The 13,474-nt window shown below is 44.7% G+C and overlaps 1 protein-coding gene across 1 annotated transcript in view; it reads left to right on the top strand.

Annotated features, from left to right (window-relative positions):
* Positions 1-7,692: 7,692 nt before the first annotated feature.
* EMSY (EMSY transcriptional repressor, BRCA2 interacting) overlaps positions 7,693-13,474 on the top strand; it is a 40,845-nt gene continuing 35,063 nt past the window's right edge. Inside the window, exons 1-4 of the mRNA XM_029286576.1 lie at positions 7,693-7,762; positions 9,671-9,770; positions 11,093-11,167; positions 12,026-12,207. Of these exons, the coding sequence (XP_029142409.1) occupies positions 7,693-7,762; positions 9,671-9,770; positions 11,093-11,167; positions 12,026-12,207 (427 nt within the window). The remainder of the gene's footprint in view (positions 7,763-9,670; positions 9,771-11,092; positions 11,168-12,025; positions 12,208-13,474) is intronic.

Here is a 13,474-nt window from a genome sequence, read left to right as displayed (position 1 = left end):
TTGGGCATAGTTTCTGAGAAATGTAGGAACGTCCTCGACCGCTCCGATCCAGCCGTTCCAGGGTGGTCCAGCAATTTAAGTGGATTTCCCAGAACAGGAAGCGAATTGTGGTTGTCAAGGTAATGATTTAAAAGCGAACCAGCTGGTGTAACGCATGATGTAACGATGGGAATGACCCAGCAGGGTCTGTGTCTCTTTAAGAGCCTTTGTATAAAAAGGGTAAGGCTCCGCAGATGTGCGCTCTCTCTTCCGTTTTCCTGCTGTAACTGTGGTTTGTTGGAGCCTGTAGTACTAGCACGTGTACGTATATTGCTCCTGGTGCATGATATTGTAGATAGGGTTAAGATAAACCACCATTTAATATAGGCCATCGTTTACTGTGTTGACTCCTGGGTTACCTGCGCGCTCTGACAGCGGTTTACTGCTGAATTGACAGTCACACCATCCCCCAGAAGTGCTGGATTGACATTCCTTCTCTGGAGCATGCTTGCACTTGCTGAAACTCGACACTCGACCTCTAAAGTAAGGCATTTATTTATTCATTTATTTATTTATTTCTAGCCCGCCTTTAATATTTTTACAAATAACTCAAGGCAGCAAACATATCCTTCCTCCTCCTGGTTTCCCCCACAACAACAACTTTGTGAAGTGGGTTGGACTGAGAGAGACAGACTGGTCCAAAGTCACCCAGCCAATTTTATAGGGCTAAGGCGGGACTAGAACTCACCGTCTCCTGGTGATTGGCCCACAGTCACCCAACTGGCTTTCATGGCTAAGGTTAAACTAGAACTCACCCTCTCCTGGTGATTGGCCCACAGTCACCCAACTGGCTTTCATGGCTAAGGTGAAACTAGAACTCACCGTCTCCTGGTGATTGGCCCACAGTCACCCAACTGGCTTTCATGGCTAAGGTGAAACTAGAACTCACCGTCTCCTGGTGATTGGCCCACAGTCACCCAACTGGCTTTCATGGCTAAGGCGGGACTAGAGCTCACCGTCTCCTGGTGATTGGCCCAAAGTCACCTAACTGGCTTTCATGGCTAAGGCGGGACTAGAACTCACCGTCTCTTGGGGATTGGCCCAAAATAACCTAACTGGCTTTCATGACTAAGGTGAAACTAGAACTCACCGTCTCCTGGTGATTGATCCAAAGTCACCCAACTGGCTTTCATGGCTAAGGTTAAACTAGAACTCACCCTCTCCTGGTGACTGGCCCACAGTCACCCAACTGGCTTTCATGGCTAAGGTTAAACTAGAACTCACCGTCTCCTGGTGATTGACCCAAAGTCACCCAGATGGCTTTCATGGCTAAGGCGGGACTAGAGCTCACCGTCTCCTGGTGATTGGCCCAAAGTCACCCAACTGGCTTTCATGGCTAAGATGGTTCTAGGACTCGCCATCTTTTTTGCTTTCTAGCCTAATGCCTTAACCACAAGACCAAGCTGACTCATCAAAGGATAGGATCTGCTCTCCTGCCCCAGGGCTGCAGGCACCTCCAAGCCTTTGAGAGACCCAGGCAGGCTTCTCTGCGAAGGAGAAGTCCTCGGGCTGGTGTGTTCAATGGAGGGTGGAGTCCCTTTGGAACAGTGGTTCTCAACCTGTGGGTCGGGACCCCATTTGGGGTCGATTGACCATTTCACGGGGGTCGCCAAGCAAGGCTGTCTGCCATTTTTTTTGTCCGCCATTTTCCCCCCTTTTCCGGCGGGTGCCTTACCTCCCTTGGGCTGGGCCAGCTGGTGGTCGGCCTGCTCCGTCTCTGCCGCTTGCCAGCTACACCTTGGCCGGCGCAGGGGGCGGAACCACGCATGCGTGGCGCTCCCGGGCAGGGAAAGTCCTCGACTTATGACCGGTTGGGTAGTCCTCAACTTACGACCGGTTTAGTCCTCGACTTATGATCGGTTTAGTCCTCGACTTACGACCGGTTTAGTCCTCGACTTACGACCGGTTGGGGTCGCGGCATTAAAAAGGTTGAGAACCACTGCTTTGGAAAGTTAGCGCTGAAGTTTTTCTGGACCACCACAGTTCCCATGTTCTTAATTTGTCGATTAGCTGGTGGCATCCTTAAGGCAGGAGGGGACAACCTGATTCTAGACGCTGTTGTGTTGAGCAGGGGTCTCCCAAAGCTGGCAACTTGAAGACTTGTGGACTTCAGCTCCCAGAATTCCCCAGCCAGTAGGGCTGACTGAGGAATTCTGGGAGTTGAAGTCTGTAAGCCGAGGACGACGTGCACTCCCCATGTTGCTAATAGCATAAATTGGAGGGGGAAACAGCTGGAAAGCTGACCTTTCCTTCTGTGCTTGGAAGAATTTTTGGGGGGCCTCTTCACCCCCTTCCACGTGTGGAAGAGAAGGAAGCCTCCAGAAACGGAGTGAGGAATATTTTGACTTGCGTTGGCTGATCTGTTGAGAGGAGCGCTTGGAATTGCGCGCGGCTATGCAGTTCTTTCATTTCCTGCAATTACCGCTTGGCGGGTGCCAGTTCCGCTCCTTATATCCATACCCTCCAGGGCTGTGTGTGCAGCTCTGGAGATTACATGGCACTGTAGGACGCAACCTGGGTTGACTCCCTCCTTTGGGCTCTCTGGAAGGGTGGCTGGGGTGCCATAATGAGTAGAAGAGAATAGAACGAGAAGAGAGGAGATGAGAGGAGGGAAGAGAAGAGAAGAGAAGATATGGAATGGAATGGAAAATAGAAAAGAATAGAACAGAACAGAATATATGGAATGGAATGGAATTGAATGGAATGGAATAGAATAGAAAAGAAAATATGGAATGGAATGGAATATAGAATAGGAATAGAATAGAATAGGAGTAGAATAGAATAGAATAAGGAATAGAATAAAAGAGAATAAAAGAATAGAATAGAATAGAAGTAAGGAATCGAATCGAATAGAATTAAGGAATAGAATAAGAATTAGATTAGAATAGGAATAGAATAGAATTAAGGAATAGAATAGAATAGAATTAAGGAATAGAATAGAAAAGAAAATATGGAATGGAATATAAAATAGGAATAGAATAGAATAGAATAGAATTAAGGAATAGAATAAGAATTAGAATAGAATAGGAATAGAATAGAATAAGGAATAGAATAAAAGAGAATAGAATAGAATAGAATTAAGGCATAGAATAGAATAGAATTAAGGCATAGAATAAGAATTAGAATAGAATAGAATAGAATAGAATAGAATTAAGGAATTGAATAGAATAGAATACAAAATATGGAATGGAATGGAATAGAACAGTGGTGGCGAACCTATGGCACGGGTGCCAGAGGCGGCACTCAGAGCCCTCTCTGTGGGCACGCGCGCCGTCGCCCCAGTCCTAGGCCTTCAGCTGGGTTTTATAAAACCTTTTTGCTTTAGGCCTCCATCGCCGTGTGCAAAAAAAAAAAAAGGTTCAATCAGTCAATTTCAACTTCTTGTGGGGAAAAAAAAGATCTTGCAAAGTTGGAATTGATTGATTGAACTTTTTAGTCCCACCCAGTCTGCCGTTACCACTGCAGCCACGCCCACCCAATGGGCCACACCCACCCAATGGGCCACGCCCACCCAATGGGCCACACCCACCCGGCACTCGATGATGCATAAGTAGATTTTGGGTTGCAGTTTGGGCACTCAGTTTCTAAAAGGTTCGCCATCACTGGACTAGAAGATCTCCAAGGTCCCTTCCAAATCTGTTATTCTGTTATTCTTGTCTATTAGCATCCTAGTAGTATAAGCTGGCAACTACAGTACGTGAAACAAAATGTTTAACTAAAATGGGTGTTGGTCTGATCCAGGTTTTCAAAGTTAACAATGGCAAGACTAAAGGATCTTGCCACGCCCAGCCAATGGGCCACACCCACCCGGCACTCGACGATGCATAAGTGGGTTTTGGGTTGCAGTTTGGGCACTCAGTCTCTAAAAGGTTCGCCATCACTGGAATAGAAGCTGGAAGCTTGCCTGGTTATAGTGAAAAGGGCTGAAAAATTTCTCTCTCTCTCTCTCTCTCTCTCTCTCTCTGTCTCTCTCTCTCTCTCTCTCTCTCTCACACACACACACACACACACACACACACACACGTGTCTTTTGCACAAACTCTCAATACAAGCTCATAAGTGATTGCCCGGCCCAGAATGCTAGCTGTGGCTTTCTGGGAGTTGAAGTCCACATATATTCAAATCACCAAGCTTGAGGTACACTAGACTTGCCTTAACCTACCACGCCAAACTGCTTCTTCTAAGTACAGATTGTCCTCAACCTATGGCCACGACTGAGCCCAAACTTTACGCTGTGACGTGATAAATTCATTCGGTGAGTTTCACCCCAGCTGATGACCTTCCTTGCCACAGTGGTTAAGATAGTCGCGCGGTTGTTAAGTGAATCCGGCATGGACTTTGCTTGTCGGAAGGTCGCCAAAGGGGATCACGTGACCCTGGGACACGGCAAACTGTCCTAAAGCACCGGTCAGTTGCCCAGTGTCTGAATTTTGATCACGTGACCATGGGGATGCTGCAACGGTCATCGGTGTGAAGACTGGTCAGCTGACTTTGAACGGTCATGAAACAAACTGTTGTAAGTCAAGGACTTACCCATAGAGCTTTTCCTGTTCTCTCTGGAACATCTCGTTCTGTCTCCACAGGGGTTGCAGGAATTGTTTGTGTATACGGCATGGTGTTCCAAAGATGGTGAGGGGTGTCCTGGGTGCTCTCTGAGCTTGCTGGTTTCCTTCAGACGTTTCATTACCTTCGCTAGGGAACATCATCAGTGGTAGAGAGGAGGAGGAGGAGGAGGAGGACTGTGGGGTCCTTGGTGCTCTCTGAGCTTGGTTGTTTCTTTGCAGACGTTTCATGACCTGACTAGGGAACATCATCAGTGCTAGAAGCAGGGGGGCTGTGGAGAGGAGGAGAAGAGAAAGAAAGAGAGAGAGAGAGAGAGAAAAAGAAAGAGAGAGAAACAAAAAGAAAGAAAGAAAGAAAGAAAGAAAGAAAGAAAGAAAGAAAGAAAGAAAGAAAGAAAGGATTGTGGGGTCCTCGGTGCGCTCTGAACTTGGTGGTTTCCTTGCAGACGTTTCATGACCCAACTAGGGAACATCATCAGTGCTAGAAGCAGGGGGGCTGTGGAGAGGAGGAGGAGGAGAAGAGAAAGAAAGAGAGACAGAGAAAAGAAAGAAAGAGAGAGAGAAAGAAAGAAAGAAAGAAAGAAAGAAAGAAAGAAAGAAAGAAAGAAAGAGAAAGGAAAGAAAGGATTGTGGGGTCCTTGGTGCTCTCTGAGCTTGGTTGCTTTCTTGCAGACGTTTCATGACCCAACTAGGTGACATCATCAGTGCTAGAAGGGAGTGGGGTTTGNCTCTGAGCTTGCTGGTTACCTTCCAGATGTTTCATTACCCTAACTAGGGAATATCATCAGTGGTAGAGAGGAGGAGGAGGAGGAATGTGGGGTCCTTGCTGCTCTCTGAGCTGGGTGGTTTTCTAGCAGACGTTTCGTGACCCAGCTAGGGAACATCATCAGTGATAGAAGGGAGGGGGGTTTGCAGAGAGGAGGAGGAGGAGGATTGTGGGGTCCTCGGTGCTCTCTGAGCTGGGTGGTTTTCTTGCAGACGTTTTGTAACATCATCAGTGTTAGAAGGGAGGAGGAGGAGGAGGAGGAAGAACGTGGGGTCCTTGGTGCTCTCTGAGCTTGGTTGCTTTCTTGCAGACGTTTCATGACCCAAGTAGGTGACATCATCAGTGCTAGAAGGGAATGAGGTTGGAGGAGGAGGAGGAGGAGGAGGAGGAGGAGAGCTGTGGGATCCTTGGTGCTCTCTGAGCTTGCTAGTTTCCTTGCAGACGTTTCATGACCCAACTAGGGAACATCATCAGTTCTACTTTAGTAAGGAGTGCTGTTTGCTGTCAGTTTATATTCTGCCTTCTTGCCTACCTGGGTGGATGGGATCAGTGTCAGGGACCCTTTGGTTGGGCTTACTTACTAATGGCTCTTTGGCAGTTTCTTGATCGGCGGGGTCTTGCTTACTTGATGGTTGGGCCTGACGTTGACCTCGGAGCTAATCTATGCGGATCTGAGTGCGGATTCCTGGTGCTGGAGTCTTTTTTCCCTTTTGGGGCTGGTGGATCGTCTCTTTTGCACAGATGCCGTTAATGTCTACGCGCCTGTCGGTCGCTGATTTGTTGGAATGCCGGGCTTCTGGAAATTCTCCATCGTTTTTGGCCTGGTCTAGGATGGTCACATGTTCCCGATTGACGCGCTGGTTGAATCTGCCTGCCTGTTGCGGAAGTCAAGAATTGTCGACATGGATAGACTAACATTAGAAATCAAAGAAAAAAGATGATTCAATTTATTTTAGAACTTGGGAAAAAAATTTTTATCAACGGTTAGAGACACGTTAGAACTTGAAGGATTCAATATTTTAGAACAGATGACTGATTTTTAACCGAGTTCTAACTAACGTTTTGACGATACGATTATTTTTTTCCTGATTTCCTGATTTTTCCATTTGTTACTTTTGATGGTTAGGATTTTTTGGAGATTTTATTAGTAGTGTTTACTTAATAGATCAACGTATTTTTGTTTTACAAATTTTATTGATTTTCAAATAAAAAAATATATAACACAATACAAATATGGTGTACTTCATTAAAAAAAAACTATTAAGTAATATGTTTTTTGGGGGTGGTCGGCAATCCCCCCCCCCCGCATCCTCCCTCTCTCTCTCCCTTCCAACCTACTTTCCTCTTACTTTCCTCCCCTCCTATCCACACCTCTCTCCTCCTTCCTCCCAACTAACCTACACATCCCACTTCTTTCTTTTCCTCATCCTTCGGATGCAGTTTAGGGGTACCAGCCGGCCATCTCCACTTAAAAGAAAATTTTTTCCCATTATTTCTCTATTAATACACCATATTTTATATAATTTTATCCCCCTTCATCCCCTTCCACCCCCCCCCCTGGACTTCCCAGAACTGATTACAGGGTTAAACACACACTATCCCAAGTCTAAATACTACTACCCAAATATAAAGCAATCAAGTATAAACATATTTTAACTCAAATAGAAACAATCAAATATAAGCGTATACACATATAAACTCTAAGCATATAATCTGTCCATCTTCGATAAACCCAAGTATCTTCAAGTTAATCTTTGCCATTTCTACAAAATCATCTTGCTACTATTCATTTCTTAATTCAAATCTTTCCATTAGATATCCCCCTCCATAAAAATAAATCACAAATATTTCATATCTCCAATAAAGTTCTCAGATATTTTGAGCCCCTATAATCATATAAGCTCTATCTCAACCTTTAATCTCAAATACTCCTTTAAAATAATATAAATAGATCGACGTATTTGTTTACTATTTGTTTTTAACATGTTACTGTCTAAGCTTCGCTAAAAAAAGGGTTGAATATGATATTTACTCATCGTTATGATCCGGACGGTAGCTTGTTTGTTGAAATATGTGATTGTACCTATCCTTATTTTACCCCAATTCCTTATTTCCTTCCCCTCCCCCTTTCCTTCCACCCCTCCCTTTACCATACCTGTATTGTTCCTATTTTTCCTCATCTATATAAACTTAATAAAATTTTGTTTAAAAAAAAAAAAAGAATTGTCGTCAAAAGATTGCGACGGAGGGCTTTTCAGCCCTAACGCTCTTTGTGTATCTTCCCAAGGTGGCTAAGCTCCACAGGAGCCAACTGACCGGGCAACGATGCCTGTGGTGTGGCCAACATTACTGGACCTCAGCCGGGATGAATGCAAGAGGGTCCTCCGGAAATTGGGTAAGGTGCAGCCTGGATAGGGGAACCTTTCCAGAGAAGGACAAGTTCCTAGCCCTCAAGATGGAGCGTAGGTAGATGATTCAGTACGGTGGGCAATAGATAACTCTCAGGAGATAGAACCAGATTATATTCAAATAGAGAAAAGATGTATTTTGGATATTACAGTTGGTTGCGAAGTGAGATAAGGGAAATTCGGGTGACCCCAAAATCTGCAAATGATACATATTAAAGGTTAAATTGGAATATTGATCAGAAATTAAAAAAAATGAGTAAAAAAAAAAATCAATAACAGGACATGGATTGTTTGTGAAGATTGGAATGTAATTAAGATGCGTGTAAGCTAAAACTTTATTGATAAATGTAATAATGACGTTCTTATTGAGCTGATCTAATTAGAAATGTACTCATCTGAATATGAGACGGTCAGCGTTAAGGGAAAAAGGGAAGAATGATTTGATGTTGTAACCTGAGATTTGCACTAAGACTTCGTAATAATAATAATAATAATAATAATAATAATAATAATAATAATAATAATAATAATAATAATAAAGTTGGAAGGGACCTTGGAGGTCATCTAGTCCAACCCCCTGCTCAGGCAGGAAACCCTATANCGATTCCGGATCTCCTAACCTTCCGCCGCGCCCTCAAGACATGGCTTTTTCAGCAAGCGGGACTGACCTAGGGTGAATTTTAAATAGGGATAATTTTTAATGATTTTTAATAAGAGACACAGCTACAAATATTTGGTTTTAATTGGCTTTTATTGGGGAAATGTGCTATGTTGTTTTAATATGCTGTGAGGCGCCCTGAGTCCCGTGGGGAGAAGGGCGGCATATAAGTCAATGTATTAAATTAAATTAAATTAAATTAAATTCAGTACAGTGGGCAATAGATAACTCTCAGGAGATAGAACCAGATTATGTTCCAATAGAGAAAAGGTGTATTTTGGATGTTACAGTTGGTTGTGAAGTGAGATAAGGGAAATTCGGGTTACCCCAAAATCTGAAAACGATACATATTAAAGGTTAAATTGGAATATTGATCAGAAATTAAAACAAATTTAGTAAAAAAAATCAATAACAGGAACATGGATTGTTTGTGAAGATTGGAATGTAATTAAGATGCGTGTAAGCTAAAACTTTATTGATAAATGTAATAATGACGTTCTTATTGAGCTGATCTAATTAGAAATGTACTCATCTGAATATGAGACGGTCAACGTTAAGGGAAAAAGAGAAGAATGATTTGATGTTGTAACCTGAGATTTGCACTAAGACTTCGTAATAATAATAATAATAATAATAATAATAATAATAATAATAATAATAATAATAATAATAATAATAATAATAATAATAATAATAATAATAATAATAAAGTTGGAAGGGACCTTGGAGGTCTTCTAGTCCAACCCCCTGCTCAGGCAGGAAACCCTATACAATTTTGGACAAATGGCTGTCCAGTTTCTTCTTAAAAACTTCCAGTGTTGGAGCATTCACCGCTTCTGTTCCACTGGTTAATTGTTCTCACTGTCAGGAAGTTTCTCCTTAGTTCTAGGTTGTTTCTGAAGGGGCCATAGTTTCCCCATGCTGGCTGAGGAATTCTGGGAGTTGAAGTCCACGAGTCATGAAGGGGCCATAGTTCCCCCATGCTGGCTCAGGAATTCTGGGAGTTGAAGTCCACCAGTCATGAGGGGGCCATAGTTCCCCCATGCTGGCTCAGGAATTCTGGGAGTTGAAGTCCACGAGTCATGAAGGGGCCATAGTTCCCCCATGCTGGCTGAGGAATTCTGGGAGTTGTAGTTCACCAGTCACAAAAGAGCCAGGTTTGAAGACCCCTGCCTTCTTGTCTCCTGCGACTTCCTTTGAATCTCAACCTGTCTTTTCTCCTCTTTCCGCTGCGTAGAACTGGAAGCCTACGCTGGAGTGATCAGTGCCTTGCGGGCCCAGGGAGATCTGACGAAGGAGAAGCGGGACCTTCTGGGAGAACTTTCCAGAGTGCTGAGGTAAAAACCCAGGTTAGCCTGGATGGGGTGGCTTTCTCTCTGCTAAGGAAGGCTGAGCCCAAGTTGGCAATTCAGGGATAGATGCAAAAAAAAGGGGAAAAAATGCAGAAAGTGGATGGTTTTCTTCCCTCATCAGAAGAAAATTCTACCTTTAGAGCAGGGGTCTGTCTTCAAACTTGGCCCTTTTATGACTTGTGGACTTCAATTCCCAGAATTCCTCAGGCTGAGGAATTCTGGGAGTTGGTCCACAAGTCAGAAAAGTGCCAAGTTTGAAGAGGGACCCCTGCTTTAGAGGATTACAGGTCATCCTCGACTTACATCCATTCATTTAATGACCGAAGTTACAACAGTACTGGAACAAGTCGCTTACTACACTTAACAATCATCACAGCATTTCTAGAGTTACGTGATCGAAATTCGAGCGTTTGGCAACCAGCATGTGTTTACAAGGGTTGCGATAGCCGAGGGCTGTGTGATCCCCATTTGCAACCAAATAAAGTCAAGGGGGGGGGAAGCTAGCTTCCCTTAATAACTGCAGGATTCTACTTATTCACTGACCGTTTGAAGTTACAACGGGAGACGTTCAACAGGTCCTTTTTTTAAAAAAAATTGAAATTTGGTATTCATCTCAAAAGGTGAAATACAAATAAGAATCAACAAAAAATAACAAGCACTACAAACCAGGCGGGGAAAAAATGAACAACACTGGATTTTAAAAAAAGGGAGGGGGGGAGTGTATATAACAGATACCCAATTAACACTCAACAAACATCCAGCCTGGCTGAATGTGGATAAACATAACACCTATCGAACAAATGGTTGTAAATTTTCCCACCTATACTTAACTCAATCACTACGTGAAACCCTCATGTCTTAACAAATATTCCAGATAGAAAATTCCGTTCTCTGTCAATCAAATCGACCCCATCTCTCTTCACTGTTAATTGGTAACTCCCCAAAAATTAAAACTAATCTTCAAAACTTCCTACAACAGGTTCTTGTGGTTTTCAGCCATCACAGCATCCCGGCATTAACTCCCCCCCAAAAAAACCGACAAGAGATTGCCAATATTAGTCATGTGACCATGGAACAAAGCAACCACCTGGGACTCACTTAATGACAGCCATGGGAACTGCCGCACTTGCCGTCGTTAAGTTGTCACGGTGCTGCGACATCATGTTTTATGGGCCCTGTTGCTTAGCGACAGTTGCCGGTCCCGATTCCCATGGTGAAGTGAGGACCACCTATGCAGTCTTGCTTCTGTTCAGTGTCTGTTCCGCTTTGCAAAGCTGAAGTTAAACCTGATCCATGTCTTTCGACAGCATTTCGACGGAAAGACACCGGGCGGAAGTTCGGAGGGCGGTCAACGATGAACGCTTGACAACGATTGCACATAAGTAAGATGGGCGCCTTACGAACATTTTAGAACCAAATCTCGCATGGGCAACATTTCCAAGTGTCTCTTTTGCCTTTAAGGGCCCCGTGCCCAGTACATGGTTGACGCTAATAATTTCTTCCTTTATTAAATTTAATAATAATAATAAAGTTGGAAGGGACCTTGGAGGTTATCTAGTCCAATCGCCTGCTCAGGCAGGAAACCCTATACCATTTTGGACAAATGGCTGTCCAGTCTCTTCTTAAAAACCTCCAGTGTTGGAGCATTCATAACTTCTGGTGGCAGGTTGTTCCACTGGTTAATTGTTCTGACTGTCAGGAAATTTCTTCTTAGTTCTAGGTTGCTTCTCTCTTTGGTTAGTTTCCATCCGTTGCTTCTTGTCCTGCCTTCAGGTGTTTGGAGAATAGTTTGATTCCCTCTTCTTTGGGGCAGCCCCTGAGATACTGGAAGACTGCTATCATGTCACCCTTGGTCCTTCTTTCCATTAGATTAGACACAACCAATTTCTGCAACCGTTCTTCGTATGTTTTAGCGTCAAACAAAAGTTCCAATATATGGATTTGATATGATCAATCAATCAATCAGAATAGAGCTGGAAGAGACTCGTGGACTTCAACTCCCACAATTCGTGCCTGGCTGAGGAATTCTGGGAGTTGAAGTCCACAAGTCATAAAAGGGCCACGTTTGAACACTCCTGCCCTAGACCATTTCAGACAAATGGCTGTCCATTCTCTTTTTAAAAACCTCCAGTGTTGGAGCACCCACAACGTCCGCAGGCAAGTTGTGATTAGGGAAAGCTTTTAAGTAATTCAAGTGGGAAGTGAACGGGCTGTTTCTAAACTTGTGGGTTTCTCTTCAGCATGTCCGGGCCGAACAGCTCTTCCGAGTGGTCCATCGAAGGCCGTCGGCTGGTTCCTCTGATGCCCCGTTTGGTTCCTCAAACAGCCTTCACGGTCACAGCCAACGCGGTGGCCAACGCAGCTCTCCAGCACAACGCGTCTCTCCCTTCCCCTGCAGAAACAGGAAGCAAAGAAGGTGAGGGTAGGTGTCTTTTATGCTTCTACAGCACGGGACCTGGGAAGAAGGGAGATACGTCCACGGAGGTTCCCCGTCATCCAGATCATGGTCATCCCATAGGTGCTTTTTTTCAGGAGACAACCGGACTTCCTTTGTTTGTCCTCAAAGACATTTCGCTTCTCATCCAAGAAGCTTCTTCAGTTCTGACTGTCCTCCCTGATTTAGTCATAACCGAAGAATTTTTCTGGGTGAGCCATTATGCTTTTTCAAGAGGCAACTGGACTTCCTTGTTTTTTCTTTGAAGACATTTCGCTTCTTCTTCCGCTCTGACTGGATGGTGGGGAAATGGAAGGATTTATACTCCTTTCAGACAGCTGGTCATTTGCCTTCTTTTAGAGCAGACATGTCAAACACAAGGCCGGAGGCGACCTGCGAAGTGGTTTCATGTGGCCCGTGAAGCCATCCTGGAAACAGTGAGGGAACGGCCCCCGCTGCCTTGGCCCTGGCCCAGGCCGGCCGGGAGCCAATGTACAAATTTTGTGGTGGCCATCTATGCTGAAACACATTCAGTCTTAGCGCCACAAGGCCGTCTGGAAACAGCGAGGAACCAACCCCTGCCACGTCGGCCCCGCCCCCTGGGTGCATGCTGGGGAGGCGTCACCGTTTGTGAGGAATGAAGAAATGCACCATCGCCTGGAAGTGGCCAGCAAATGGCCCTCGCCTACTTCACCATATCCGGCTTGATTTTTATTTATTTATTTATTTATTAATTACATTTATATCCCGCCCTTCTCCTTGCGGACTCAGGGCGGCTGACAATTGGATAAAATACTAACATATTATACACCTAATTAAAATTTGATTAAAAAGAAATATTTAAATTCGTCAGATTAAAAGTAATTAAAACCCCTTTAAAATCCCTTAGGCCAGTCCCGCAAGCTGGAACAACCACGTCTTGAGGGCGCGGCGGAAGGAAGGGAGATCAGGGATCACCCTGATCTCTGGGGGCAGTTCATTCCAGAGGGTGGGAGCTCCCACAGAGAAGGCCCTCCCCCTTGGGGTCGCCAGCCGGCACTGTCTGGCTGACGGCATCCTGAGGAGACCCACTCTGTGAGAGCGTACAGGTCGGTGGGGGGTAATCTGTGGCAGGAGGCGGTCTCGAAGATAGCCAGGTCCGATGCCATGGAGCGCTTTAAAGATAATAGTCAACACCTTGAAGCGCACCCGGAAGGCTACCGGCAGCCAATGCAGCTCGCGCAAAAGCGGCGTGACGTGGGAGCGACGAGTCCCT

This window comes from Protobothrops mucrosquamatus, unplaced genomic scaffold (assembly GCF_001527695.2).
Source record: "Protobothrops mucrosquamatus isolate PMUCROS unplaced genomic scaffold, P.Mucros_1.0 scaffold4132, whole genome shotgun sequence".
Taxonomy (NCBI): Eukaryota; Metazoa; Chordata; class Lepidosauria; order Squamata; family Viperidae; genus Protobothrops; species Protobothrops mucrosquamatus.
Note: the sequence above shows the minus strand (reverse complement) of the source record. Positions and strands in the feature narration are given on the sequence as shown.